Below are 15,342 nucleotides of genomic sequence, written 5' to 3'. Positions count from 1 at the left end.
AAATTAGCCAGGTGTGGTGGCAAGAGCCTATAATTGTAGCTTACTCAAGAGGATGAGGCAGGAGAATTGCTTGAAACCAGGGGGTAGATGTTACAGTGAGCCAAGATCATGCCACTGCACTTCAGCTTGGGTGACAGATTGAAACTCTGTCTCAGAAAAAAACAAAACAAAACAAAAACCAAATTTTATCAAGGTTAGTTTGAACAGTGGTTGCCTTCTTTTTGCCATTATATAACTTAGAATGCAGATTAAACATCTTTTGTATACTTTTAGCAAATTGTCATATTCCTTACTAAGTTCAGATCAGGTACTGTAATTCAAGCACCTGATGGCAAGGTGCATAATCACTTAGTTTCTTTGAAAACCTAAGACTCCGTCAGCTGTGGTGCCTCGTGCCTATAATCCCAACACTTTGGGAGGCCGAGGCAGGCGAATCACAAGGTTAGGAGTTTGAGACCAGCCTAGCCAATATGGTAAAACCCAGTCTCTACGAAAAATACAAAAATTAGCCAGGTGTGGTGACGGGTGCCTGTTGTCCCAGCTACTAGAGAGGCTGAGACAGGAAAATCGCTTGAACCTGGGAGGCGGAAGTTGCAGCGAGTTGAGATTGCACCACTGTACTCCAGCCTAGGTGACAGAGTGATGCTCCATTTAAAAAAAAAAACAAAAAACAAAACAAAACCCAAAAGAAAACCTACGACTCTATAATACAGAAAAGAATAAAAATATAAAAGAATGAAAAGAGACAGCAGAAGACTTACATTGTATTGATGATTAGCAACAGGTTTGTAATTGGTTGTTACAACTTTGTCAAGTTGTTGTGATAGCCTCACAGGTTTGGAAGACTCTTCTATTTGCAATCTGAAAAAAATATAACACATTATTAACACTCTTGTTCAGCAGAGTGAAATATGAAGAGTTATTATTTCTATAATTCCTCTTACTCAATGACAACTAATATATAAAAAAGTAACCTCAGAGGATATGCTAACTTTAATACTTTAAAAATGCACTGAATATATGACTGCAATGTAGAATATACACAAGCTAACTCATTATAATGCCACAATGTACTTTTCATCACCTTATTGTATAGGCAATTCTTAACCACTAAAACCAAGAAACTAATCAGCCTTGAATTTCTGGGGAAAAAAAACTCCATGTAAAAATAAATTACTGTAAATTACACGGTCTAAAATCAATCAAGTTATTAATTCAAAATGTCTACTCAGCTGATAAAAGATAAAGGTAAATAAAAAGAGAATATATCAATACTCAAGGTCTAGTGCTAGCAGCTAGTTTATTGGACAACATAGACAACATTTCTATCATCACAGAAATCTCTACTGGATAGAACTGCTCCAGAAGAACTACTGCAGGACACCATCTAAACTGATCCTGTCTCTACAAAAAAACTAAGAAAAAAAAATTAACCAGTAGTCCTAGCTACTCAGGAGGCTGAGGTGGTAGGATCACTTGAGCTTGGGAGGTTGAGGCCACAGTGAGCTTTAATTATGCCACTGCACTCCAGCCTGGGCAACAGAGTGAGACCATGCCTCAGAAAATAAAATATAACTCAAAACATTGCTTTTGGAAATATATGCCACCATGTATAGTATATTATAAAACATAATAGTTGACTAGTACATGTATATTTAAGTAGCAATCTTAGGATATTTTATATTATGTATAGCATGACTCATAACCATTTACTTATTTAAAAAATTAATTCATTTGGTATATTAGCACAGTAAATTAAAAAAACTATTTTAAGGAAGAAGTACAGCTTTCTAAGGCAACTATTTTTAATGATGCAAAAGTTATCACTGTACCTTTTAGCCTCATCAGCAAGATATATAAATATAAGAATGTAATATATTTAAGAAAATCACCTCACATATGTAGCTAAATTACAATTGAAAAGTGTAAAACATAAGCATTTCTGGACAAAAGCTTATGTTTATTATTTATAGATCCTCACTGAGAAACTACTCAAGAATTTATTTCAGTAAGAAGGAAAATGAATCCAATAGGAACCAGTGAGATGCAATGATTACAGCAAATAAATTGAAAACCATGTTAGAAAATTGCCTTTAATAAAAACAAAAAGAAGGCAGTTTTTTTTAAAATGGTGAAACTAACATGAAAGATGGGAAAGAAGAGATCAGAACTGATGCATTTTAAGTTTGTTTTCTAAATGTTCTGCAATAACCATCTATTACTTTTATAACCAGAAGTACACGTTCCTAAAAAGAGAAGAAATACAATTTCTTGGAGGGTTCACTTGAAAACCACAAAAATGCTGGCTATTTAAAAATAATACGAGTTTAACATTACGTATTATTGTATTTGCATGAGGCTTTAACTTCTTTGGTCCAATAAAATAGAAACTAAAAATAATTTCCATTTTAAATTCCTTCAAAAGCAGAATTAAGTATAAAAGGTGTTTGTTTTTATAACATTCTTATTATTTAACTCCTTGGGTGAAGATAATTCTCTTTTTACTTCTGCTTATTTTTAGGTATATACCATCAAATTACTGAGAAGATTTAAGAAATTGCCTTTTCAATTTGAAATCTAAAAATACCACAGGTTGTGTTTTTACCATATCCCAAAATTCAGCATACTCATTTCTGTATGGAAATGTAAATATTATTCCAGTTATTTATAAATCCAAACTTATCTTTTAAATACGTAAGATTATTTACTTTATAAAGTACAAAAAGTTCTCTGGAAGTGTCTAGAAATTTACTGAATATGTAACCATAAATAATACTTATAATTATACTTTCTTTTTTATGTGCCACATAAGAGTTTCTATGAACATGGATTAAAATTTTCTTACTAAGACTGAGAAATCACTAGCTAGATTCTAGAAGGGAGATGTCCAATGCAAGGTTGGATTTAGATTTATGACTCTTCGATGGCCTCTTACTATTTCTTGTGACTTTAAGCCTCTTTGGGATCTAGTCCCTGCGTATCTCTCCAGTTCTCCCTGCCATTCTCCCATATCTGCCTCAGGCTGCAGCTGTAGCACAGCCAGACTCAGAAGGAGCCTCTTGCTGTCAATTATTCAGCAAGTGTTTACTGGGTACCCACTTCTGCCAGACACTGGGTTAGAGGCTGGAGACACAGCATTAAAGAACTGCTCTACTGGAAGATAAGCATTTAATACTATAATAACTGCAGTACTGAAGATGAACAAGGGTGATGGAGGGATGGTAGGACAACTGACTGCATACTAATAAGAAGATTAATCCCAAGGTGTGCATTCTGAAGGTAAGCTGGAGCTGAACTGCTCATGCTTATAAGAGATAACGTGGGCCAGGCATGGTGGCTCATGTCTGTAATCCCAGCACTTTGGGAGGTGGAGGCAGGCAGACTACTTGAGGTCAGGAGTCCAAGACCAGCTTGGGCAACATAGTGAAACCCTGTCTCTATTAACAAAAAAAAATTAGCTGGGCATGGTGGTGCATGCCTGTAATCCCAGATACTTGGGAGGATGAGGCAAGAGAATCATTTGAACCCAAAAGGTTGAGGTTGCAGTGAGCCAATATCATCCCACTGCACTCCAGCCTGGGCAACAGAGTGAGACCCTGTGTATAAAGTAAAAAGTTCCTCTTCAAAGTTTCCCTTCTTGTTAAGGAATAATAACAATAAATGTTAGAAATAATAGTTTGCTTTAAAGACTAACTTTCTTCAAGAGCTTCTTGCTTTTTGCTAATAACTCTTTGTTAAGTCCTATCCTATGTAGTAGCTGTTAGATATGCTCACAGGCACATAGTACATTCTATGTCCTTGTACCTTAACCAAGATATTTGTTCAGGACGTGCTCACAGGCATGTCACAGCTCACAGCCTAAGCCCTTTCCTTATTTGGACTTCCTCTTTTCCTTTGTTCTCCATTGCCTTTACCTATTTAGGAAAGTTTACTATTATTATTTCTTTATTTTCTTTTTTTTTTAAGAGGGGGTTTCACCATGATGCCCAGGCTGGTCTTGAACTCCTGACCTCAGGTGATCCACCAACCTCAGCCTACCAAAGTGCTAGGATTACAGGCGTGAGCCACTGCGCCTGGCTGAAAAGTTTTAAGTTTTTAGCCAATCAGTTTTAGTTTAGATTGTGAAGTCTGGCTCTAATCAACGGAGATGGGACACAGCAGTAAGAACCTAATGTGTAAGGAATAAATATGCTTGCCTTTCCTTTGTTCACTGTACTCTCATGGCAAGATGGTTAACACGAGCATCCTTTCTGCAGAAAATAAAATTGCCTTGCTGAGAAAACTTTTTGTCTGAATGCTAACTTTTTCTTGCAGTACCTGGAAACAAGCATTCTAACACTGTTTAAGAAAAAAAAAGAGTTAAGGCAAAAAGATTAGGTGGAAATGATTCCACCAAGGAAAGCTTTGTCAAAGCTACTAAGAGATAAACCTTTAGAGAGAGAAAAATGATTGAAGACAGATATAAGAATGTTTACAAAGTGTCAGGAGAGATAAGTGTGTTAATGTGGTTGGGGATAGGGACTGGGTGGGAAACACAACTAAGTGTCAGGCTTTTTCTGAACACAACTGTGTTCTAATCTTAGCCCCATCTTCCTCTAATGCAATCAGCTCTCAGGGGTTTGGCCTCTCTAAATGGTAATCTGTTATGTTGCCACTAAATCCCCTTCCCAGTTTCAGTCATCTCCACGATTAGATCTTATGAGACATTCAAGGAAGGAGGCATGGACTAGCTCCTTCCTTCTATATTTAATGATTGTTCCCATTACTTCATAATTTGAAAATTCCTCACGGTTTCAGTTTGTTTAGTGAAGTGCTTCTTTACAAATGAAAGCTTATTCTTGTCACACTCTTACACTTGAATTTATTAGTAGCCACTGCATCCTGACTCAGGTTCATGTAGCATACTTTCCTTTCAATTTTAATTCAACAATTCTAAAAGCCAATTTCATCACTCATACAGTGTCATGTTGTTTTTATCCTCAAAGCATTTAACCTTTTAAATAAAGTAAAACATTGACTTAAAAAAAAAGAATTTAAAAAATGTAACTGTTCTATTACGCATTTAAAAGGCAACCACAAGGGTTTTAATTAAAAGAGGACATCTTATGATTCAAAACTAAAAAGGTTAAAGTATGAACTGAAAAATATAACATTTTTAAAGAACTAAATCTTAAAGTACTTTAAACCACTTTGAATCATTTAAAATAATTTAGCAAGGTTCTTCACTTAACACTAAATAATTCCTTTAACATTATCTCATGAAGTGTCAAGAACAATTTGCAACTCTATTTCATCACTGAACAATGTACTAAATTAAACATTACTGACCTCGACATGCTTTCAAAGTCAAGGTAAGGTTTATCTAGGTTTGTACAAAAATAATATAATTTGGAAATATGTGCTTTGTAAAGCAGAATAACAAGTTACATAGAGAGGTATTAGGCTGACCTGGGAGCAAGCTAAAAGGCTGCCCTGACCATTTTAAAAAATGAGTCTCTACTTTTTCAGAACATTTAAAAATACAGTGTTTCTTTGATCTTAGATATAGAATGCCTGAAGAAGAGAGAAAAAAAAAGTGTTGTTTTCAAGAAACAGAAATAGAAAAATAATGTCTGATCACTTAGATAGAGCCAGGCTACATTTTACTTTGTTTTATAAATCATTAAAAACATAATTGGTGCTAATTCAGAATATAAATACACATTCTTCAAATGCCAGGACTAACCATGTCTTCTGGTATTCCCCATAGACATGCAGAAAGTGCTTGGAAACATACAGTACATTTATAAAATAATTGCTATGATAGTCACAAATCACACATAACTATGTGTCACAATGTAAGACTATTATTAAGTATCAAGTAACAAATTTAGTCAGGCTTGAACTAGTATTCATTCTAATGAATTAATACTCTATTTAACAAATCAGGCCAGGCATGGTGGCTCACCCCTGTAATCCCAGCACTTGCGGAAGGCTGAGGTGGGAGGATCAGGAGGTCAGGGTTCGAGACCAGCCTGGCCAACATAGTGAAACCCCATGTCTATTAAAAAATACAAAAATTAGCTGGCCATGGTGGCACACACCAGTAGTCCTAGCTACTGGGGATGCTGAAGCAGGAGAATCACTTGAACCCAGGAGGCTGAGGTTGCAGTGAGCTGAGATCTTGCCACTGCACTCCAGCCTGGGAAACAGAGTGAGATTCCATCTCAAAAAAAAAAAAATCTACAATTTTAATTTTAGGTAACTTAGAATGGTATTCTTAGAAATTCGAGTTGGTGAAGTTTGAAAGTAGTCCCTAAATTATTTACCTGAGTTATAACATCAAAAACACTAAAATACTTGGGAAAAAAATAAAATACAGGTAGCTGTCTAACAGAATAGCTTTTATTCAGGAAGCTTAATTTAATTTACTTTTTTTTTTTGTTGAGACAGAGTCTCTCTCTGTCGCCCAGGCTGGAGTGCAGTGCCGTGAACTCAACTTACTGCAACCTCTGTCTCCTGGGTTCAAGTGATTCTCAGGATTACAGGCATGCACCAGCACACCCGGCTAATTTTTTTTTTTTTTTGTATTTGTAGTAGAGACAGGGTTTCGTCATGTTGGCCATGCTGGTCTTGAACTCCTGTCCTCAAGTGATCTGCCTGCCTCAGCCTCTCAAAAGAGCTGGGACTACAGGTGTCAGCCACTGTGCCTGGCTAAGAAGCTTAATTTTAAAGTGAATTTATACAGAGTAAAATCTAGGAAGGCAAATAAGAAAAATATGGGCTGTTTCAAGTATTTTAAATCCTAAGATTAATGAAAAATCAGAGATTTTTAAACAAGGAAGTAATAAAATTTGTGTTTTAAAAATATTCCTCTGGCTACTATTTGCAGAATAGAATACGGCAAAAATGGACATCACTGTCTAGGAAAACTACTGTACCAATCCAGAAGAAAGATAGTATTCACTTGGAACAGGGTGATGGTAAAGGACTGGGAGTCAAGTTATACAAATGTAGGAAATATTTTGAAAATAGATTCAATAGAAAGTGGTGCCTAACTAATTAAGATAAAGGAGAAATGAAGGCATCAAGAATAACTGGGCTCAAACAATTTGATACCACCTTACTCCTTCAAGAATGGCTATAATTTAAAAAATAATAGATATTGTTGTGGATGTGGTTAAAAAAAAAAAAGGAACACTTCTACACTGCTGGTGGGAATGTAGACTAGTACAGTCACTATGGAAAACAGTATGGAGACTACTTAAAGAACTAAAAGTAGGTCTACCATTTGATCCAGCAATCCCACTACTGAGTAGCCACCCAAAGGAAAGTAAGTCATTATATGAAAAAGACACTTGCACACATATGTTTAGAGTAGCACAATTCACAACTGCAAAAATATGGAACCAGCTGAAATGCCTATCAATCAAAGAGTGGATAAAGAAAATGTGGTGTGTATATATACCATGGAATACTACTCAGCCGTAAAGGAACAAAATAATGACGTTTGCAGCAACCTGGGTGGAGATGGAGACCATTATTCTAAGCGAAGTAACTCAAGAATGGAAAACCAAACACCATATGTTCTCACTTGTAAGTGGGAGCTAAGCTATGGGGATGCAAATGCATAAGAATGACACAATGGCCTTTGGGGGCGAGGTGGTGGGGGAGATAAGGAAGTGGAAGTGAGGCGTAAAAGACTAAACATTGGGTACAGTGTACACTGTTTGGGTGATGGGTGCACCAAGATCTCAGAAATCACCCTAAATAAATTATCCATGTAAACAAACACTACCTGTTCCCCAAAAACCTACTAAAAAAATTTTTTTTTTTTTTAAAAATAACTAGACTCAGATTTCTGGCTTCAGCAATTATAACCTAAGCAGGGTAAACAGACTATATCACTGTAAAACTGTTTTGTATGGGATTCACCACATTTTACTAGAAAATTTGTAAATTACATGCTCCATTTTCAGATGTAGAAAAACTATTCCAGTTGAAAAGAGAAGAAAAATTACCACCTTCTATTTTGAATTCTTAATGTTTTATATAAAGATATCAGTTTTTCTTTATGCCTCACACTTACATTAAAATAGATACAAACATCTGACGTAGAAAATTTCAAGAGTAACTCATTTCTCCAAACAAGAAATAATGGCTGGCTGGGTGTGGTGACTCATACCTGTAATCCTAGCACTTTGGGAGGCCAAGGCAGGCAGACCACTTGAGGTCAGGAGCTCGAGAGCAGTCTGGTCAACATGATGAAGCCCCATCTCTACTAAAAACACAAAAAATTAGCCAGGCATGATGGCACACATCTGTAATCCCAGCTACTGAGGAGGCTGAAGCAGGAGAATCGCTTGAACTGGGGAGGCGGAGGTTGCTGTGAACCGAGATTGTGCCACTGTACTTTTGGCCATATAAAATTAAATAGCTTTGTTACTATTATAAGGAAACAGTCAAGATCAACTTCTTTAATTACTAATCTTTCTAGTACTACTATCTAAAGAATAAATTTTAGCTTATATTTTTTCCCACCAGAAAAAGAAAGCTCAAGGGCTACCTAGCACAGAAATAACAACTGTAACAAAATAAGACAAATAGGACTTTTTTTTTTTTTTTTTTTTTTGAGGCAGAGCCTTGCTCTGTCATGCAGGCTGGAGTGCAATGGTGTGATCTCGGCTCAATGCAACTTCTGCCTCCCAGGTTCAAACAATTATCTTGCCTCAGCCTCCTCAGTAGCTGGGATTATAGGCGTGTGCCACCACACCCGGCTAATTTTTATATCTTTAGTAGAGGTAGGGTTTTACCATGTTGGCCAGGCTGGTATCAAATTCCTGACCTCAGGTGATCCGCCCACCTCAACCTCCCAAAGTGCTGCCATTACAGGTGTGAGCCATTGTGCCTGGCCAAAAATAAGACATTTAAAGAATGGTTACTATGTGCTGGAAACTGTGGTAATAACTTTTCCTATATCATCTCAGTATCATTTTTTCCTCATAGTAAGGAAAAACAAAACAAAATCGGATTTTTCTTTCTTCAATTTAGGGTTTATGCAATTAATCATCAGTCTATATGGTCCCATAAAAGGCCATATAACAGAATAAAATCTCTAATTAAAATCTCATGGAACTTAGTTCAAAGTAATTTCTCCTTGACAGTCATCAGCCTCTCTAATAAAACTAATACAATTCTATACAAACACAGAAAGAGCACATTCTACTTTACAACATTGAAAAAAAGATTCCTAGTAAGTCAATGTTACTAAGTCATTGGGATATAACCATGGTTCATAACTACCCTTGTCAAAATTACAGTTGGGCCACTGTATCTGCATGTTAGGCACTTGCAGATTTAACCAACTGTGGATAGAAAATATTTGTTTAAAAAAACAAAAAATTGGCTGGGTGCAGTGGCTCACACCTGTAATCCCAGCACTTTGGGAGCCCGAGGTAGGCGGATCACTTGAGGTCGGGAGTTTGAGACCAGCCTGGACAATATGGTGAAACCATATCTCTACTAGAAATACAAAAATAAGCTGGATGTGGTGGCAGGCGCCTGTAATCCCAGCTACTTGGGAGGCTGAGGCAGGAGAATTGCTTGAACCTGGGAGGTAGAGGTTGCAGTGAGCCAAGACTGTGCCACTGCACTCCAGCCTGGGCAACACAGTGAGACTCTGCCTCAAAAAACAACAATAAAACAATATGAATTAAAATAGATAAAAACATCTGATGTAGAAAGGTTCAAGAGTAACTCATTTCTCCAGACAAGAAATAATGACTGGCTGGGTATGGTGGCTCATGTCTGTAATCCCAGCACTTTGGGAGGTCAAGGCAGGGAGATTACTTGAGGTCAGGAGCTCGAACCCAGCCTGGTCAACCTGTCTCTACCACAAATGCGAAAAATTAGCCAGGCATGATGTATAACCACTACTTACACAGTATTTACATTGCGTTAGGTACTGTAAGTAATCAAGAAATGATTTAACATATCGGTCCCCAACCTTTTTGGCATCAGTTTTTATAGAAGGCAGTTTTTCCACTGACAGCATGGAGAAGGTGTGGTAGATGGTTTTGGGATGAAATTGTTCCATCACAGATTATCAGACATTAGTTAGATTACCATAAGGAGCATGCAACCTAGATCTCTAGCATGTACATTTTACAATAGGGTTCAAGCTCCTTCGAGAATCTAATGCCACTGCTGATCAGACAGGAGGCAGAGCTCAGGCAGTAATGCTTGCTTGCCCTCTGCTCACTCCTGCTGTGTGGCCTGGTTCCTAACAGGCCATGGACCAGTATATGACCCAGGTGTTGGAGACCCCTGATTTAAAGTATACGGAAGAATGCATGTAGGTTATATGTAAATACAACACCATTTTATATATGGGGCTTGAGCATCTGAGAATTTTGGTATCTGAGGGGGTCCTTGAACCAATCCCCTGTGGATACTGAGAAACAACTGTACTTCATTATTACACTTTATGAGAATTTATGTACTATACTCAGACCTTAATTTGCAAATTATATTGTATATTCTGAAAATATAAAATTCATGTAATAAAAAATAATAGTAGCATATACATCCTCCAAATATTTTAAGGGATGAACACTGGTAAGACCTAACAAAACAAAAAAATGCCAAACTCATTCTAAACTGCTGGCAGACTTGAGAAGAGAAATTTATAAGTTTTAGTCAATAAATCCTCCATTTATCTCATTTGTAAGTACAGTACTTCTCACATAATAGCAACTCAATAAATATTCTTTAAGCAAATGAATAAATGATGCCTTTGTTAGACAATTAGATTACAAATAAAAAGGCTGAGTCCCATATTAACAATACCATAATTCTGCCTAATTTTATACATGTGGACGATTTTCATGCCTAAGCAAAAGGCCCTAATACTGCCTTGCTAGTCTCATTATCAACAGAATTAAACAACTACGAAAACCCTAAACAACAAATGTTTCCACGAGCAACTGTCAATGTAAAAGTTATTTCATAACATAAATATATCACTTCAGCAGCATTCGTCTATCTTTTGTGCATTTGATTACAATTTGTTATTTTTTAAAGGATAGGTTTTATAAAAGAATGTGTATTTTCCAAGGTCAGGAGTTCAAGAACAGACTGGCCAACATGGTGAAACCCCGTCTCTACTAAAAAATACAAAAATTAGCTGGGCATGGTGGCTCGTGCCTGTAATCCCAGCTACTTGGGAGGCTGAGGTAGGAGAATTGCTTGAACCAGGACCTGGGACCCGGGAGGCCGAGGGTGTAGTGAGCCGAGATCATGCTAGTGCACTCCAGTCTGGGCTACAAAGCGAGACTCCATCTCGAAAAAAAAACATGTGTGTATTTTCTAAACATTTATATTTCATTTTTGAAAGGGGGAAATGGAGGCTGACATTTGCAGGGTGAAAGAAGAAAAAAAGTTTTCATGGCAAGAAGCAAGAAGAGCAGTAGAGTGCTGGGACTGTCCGTGAGTGAGAGCACACACACTTGGCCCAAAGTCAGGTAACAAAAAAAGGAAGTTCTAGCAGAAGGCGCAGCTTGGAAGAAGGTAGACAGAAGGGTGGGAGAAAGGCCAGGTGAGGTAATAGTCAGGGTGAGGGCTGAGCTGATTTACTAATATGAAAAGGTTCTGAAGAAGTCTAGCTTTAAAACAGTACCTTTATAGGAAGTTTCAATATTTTGGCAGTAAGACAATGTTTTTCAGAGGACTGCAATAGTATGTATATGTCAATCTATTAGAATGTGGATCTGAGTAGCAATGAGGAAATTTTAGGGCTTGAAATTAACAAGTAAATGTATTACATCCTTATCTGGCAGGGTTACTGAAGGAATTACAGATAGTAAATATTAAATTACTCAGATAAGTATCTCTTACAAATATTAATTATCTGCAAACTTCATGAAAACAGGGACCAGTAAGGCGCAGTGGCTCATGCCTATAATCCCAGCACTTTGGTGGGATGCTACCACGCCCGACTAATTTTTTGTAATTTTTCTTTCTTTTTTTTGGTATAAACAGGGTTTTGCTATGTTGCTCAGGCTGGTCTCAAACTCCTAAGCTTAAATGATCCGCCCACCTTGGCCTCCCAAAGTGCTGGGATTACAGGCATGAGCCACCATGCTCAGCCGAGAATTATAATTTTCTTTTCTTTACTTTTATTTTTTTGATACGGAGTTTTGCTCTTGTCACCCAGGCTGGAGTGCAATGTCGTGATCTCAGCTCACTGCAACCTCTGCTTCCTGGGTTCAAGCAATTCGCCTGCCTCAGCCTCCTGAATAGCTGGGATTACAGGCACTCACCATCATACCTGACTAATTTTTGTATTTTTAGTAGAGACAGGGTTTCACCATGTTGGCCAGGCTGGTCTTGAACTCCCGACCTCAGGTGATCCGCCCACCTTGGCCTCCCAAAGTGCTGGGATTACAGGCGTGAGCCTGTGCACCAGGCCGGTAATTATAATTTTCTGTGAAATCACTTAACAAATATTGCTAACTAATTCAATTTTTAAAATGTGCAACTCTCCCATACCAAACCAACCAAACAGAAAACCCTTTCAAAACCAAATGGCATACTCTAGCTATACCAGGCCACTAGCTGGCTGCCCTGATCTACATATATCTGTATTACAGGGGTTTTTTGTTTTAAACAAAGCAGCAGGAAAGAGTTATTACCAGAAGCAGCAAAGTCATGACACAAGTGGGAAATAACAACCACCGGCATCGAGACTACAGTCTTATGAAAGGAACAGCAATTCCCTTCCCCTCCATCCCCATGCTCCCATCCTAAGGTGAATCCATGAGTTGGTTGATGGGCTCTCCTAGATTGTTCTTAGGAGAGTGCATGGCAGTTGGTGTTCAGGCTAAGAATAAAAAAAATCGCCCTCTACATATCACAGAAATTGAATCATTTTTGGCATATAAAACCAGCATCTTCATAGGAGTTAACTTAATAGCTCCCTCTTAGTGAAAGACTTAATACTGAGTTGAATTCTTCTATATGAGAGTATCATTCAAATCCCTAATTAAGTCCCAGCAGAACTGTGACGTGCCCATGACCATAATAAAGTTTGTAAGGGGCAGAGTGGGGGAAAAAATTCAAAATTCCCTGTTCAGTGTTTATCACCTGTATCATAATTGCATCTCAGATATAATGAAGGAATGCAGGCATCTTTTTAAGCTTATTAAGTATATACTATCTCAATTTAAAATATTTATAGCTATTTTAAGAAAATATATAATGTCCATACTATGTCCATTACATGCCATAAAAATATGGCAGCTTAAAGTTTTGGGTAATTTCTTATATATCTGATTCAAATGTGTTCAGAAGGGGCCTATGCCCAGTAAAGGAATGATGATTCATATTGGACTTTGTTTTCTTCAAGATTTCTGTTAGAAACAGCAAGCACCCACAAGTTTTTGTTATGTGTTCAGTAAGGTCAAACAGATGATGGACTAATGGAGATTTTTTTTGTATGTGTCTTGTTTTTATTTTTTAAAATTACTGCCTAATTTCTATTTTTCAAGGAAACACTGTAAGACTGCCAATCCACTGCCTAATTTTCACTTCTCTAGAAGAGTATACCACCAGCATTCCAGAGAGTTGCTCTATTACCTCTGTTAGCTAGACAACACAAGATCCAGTAACCAGTCCAAAATATAAATATCTTACCTTATGATCAGAATATTTCTACTATCTTACATAGTTTCCTTATCTCTTAGATTCTTTCCTTTTGAAATCTTTTTATCATCTTGAACTTGAAGGTATGTTCAGTGCATACCTTTGCCCTAAGCAGTGGCATTACTTCTAAGTCACCAGCACTCTGGTTGCAAGCCAGCATACAGATGCCGAAACTGGGGAGGGACAGGGGAGGCAGGCAGCACACCTAACAACTGCTTCTCATGAATCTGTGAGCAACAAGATACCTAAGACTGCACTGTCTGAAGATTTTGTCCAAATAATTATACATTTTGGTTACTTTCAATTTATTCACTGTAATATATTTTTTTCTTTAGTTCAAGTCAGGGATGATTTATCATGCTATTTCATGAAAGCAAACTGCTTTTCATCTTGGAAAGTGTGGATTCCAAAATAAATGTGTGTGTGACAGGGAAAGGGAAGGAGGGAGTAAGAAGAGGGAGGGGAGGCAGAAGGAGGGACAGCATGTGATGGAAGAAACTCTTTACTGCTAATGCTTTTCCTGTTTACCAAGCACTCTAGATTCTATTTTAGTACAGGCATAAAGCAGAAATACATAAGGGGAAAAAAACGTTGAGCTGATCAGGGACCATTTATTACTCCTCAATACTTGACCAAGTGGCTACTCTTTCCATGCTAAAAATAAAATCAGCTTAAACTCCAATGAATTTCATTCTTTAAAAACTTTTCAAACTCCAACTCCAAATAAAATGCCTAAATAATTTGGTATGGTTCCCAGGGGTGGGGATAAAAGCTTTTCTATCAGAAGAACCAGTAATATGTATAACTCAATATTAAAGAGAGCAAAAATGAAGTATCTTTTGTTTTCAGATCCATGCCAGTAATTTTGCATTAAAAATCAGAGACTAAAGCAAACTTATGGCATACAGAATAGCCCATAGCCTTAAATAATACTTAGAGTAAAAGAATGTACCATGGTATGGCAGGTCTGAAACCAGTCTCTGGTTTTAAGTTCCAGTTTCATCCCTAGGTGTGACCTTGGTCAACTTAGTTAACTTCTTTAATCCTTTGGTGCTCTCATGGAAAACAATGAGAATTATAACAGAAATAAGTGAGATAATCTTTATAAAACACTTAGTAAATAGCCTGTTCCATAGTATGTATTCAGTATATTTCACCTATTACTGTACATCTTATTATCACTCCAGTACCAATATTGAACAGAAATGTATGGGAGTTATTTGACTAAGCACCAACTTTTAATATCTATTTAGTTTACATATTGGATTTTAGAACCAAGACATGCAAAATCTGTGTTCATCCTTTATTTATTCTGATAGAGGATATTTAGCTATATTAGATCAAAAAGCACTTTATCTCTTCTGATGTTTTCGAATATGAAAAATATTTCTTCCTGGGCCAGGTGTGGTGACTCACACCTGTAATGACAGCACTTTGGGAGGCCGAAGCGGGCAGATCACTTGAGGTCAGGAGTTCGAGAACAGCCTGGCAAAAACAGTAAAACCCTGTCTTTACAAAAAATTCAGAAATTAGCCAGGCATCGTGGAGGGCAACTGTAATCCCAGGTACTCGGGAGGCTGAGGCAGGAGAATTACTTGAACTCGGGAGGTGGAGGTTGCAGTGAACCAAGATTGTGCCATTGCATTCCAGCCTGGGGGACAG

At 37.3% G+C, this 15,342-nt stretch overlaps 1 protein-coding gene across 1 annotated transcript in view; it reads right to left on the bottom strand.

The window, feature by feature from the left end:
• Window positions 1-15,342, bottom strand: part of GTF2F2 (general transcription factor IIF subunit 2) — a 156,375-nt gene that overhangs the window by 24,833 nt on the left and 116,200 nt on the right. The window contains exon 6 of the mRNA XM_012465187.3: window positions 762-861. Within this exon, the coding sequence (XP_012320610.1) occupies window positions 762-861 (100 nt within the window). The remainder of the gene's footprint in view (window positions 1-761; window positions 862-15,342) is intronic.

Source organism: Aotus nancymaae, unplaced genomic scaffold (assembly GCF_030222135.1).
Source record: "Aotus nancymaae isolate 86718 unplaced genomic scaffold, 86718_ANA_hifiasm-v0.15.2.pri h1tg000009l, whole genome shotgun sequence".
Classification (NCBI taxonomy): Eukaryota; Metazoa; Chordata; class Mammalia; order Primates; family Aotidae; genus Aotus; species Aotus nancymaae.
Note: the sequence above shows the minus strand (reverse complement) of the source record. Positions and strands in the feature narration are given on the sequence as shown.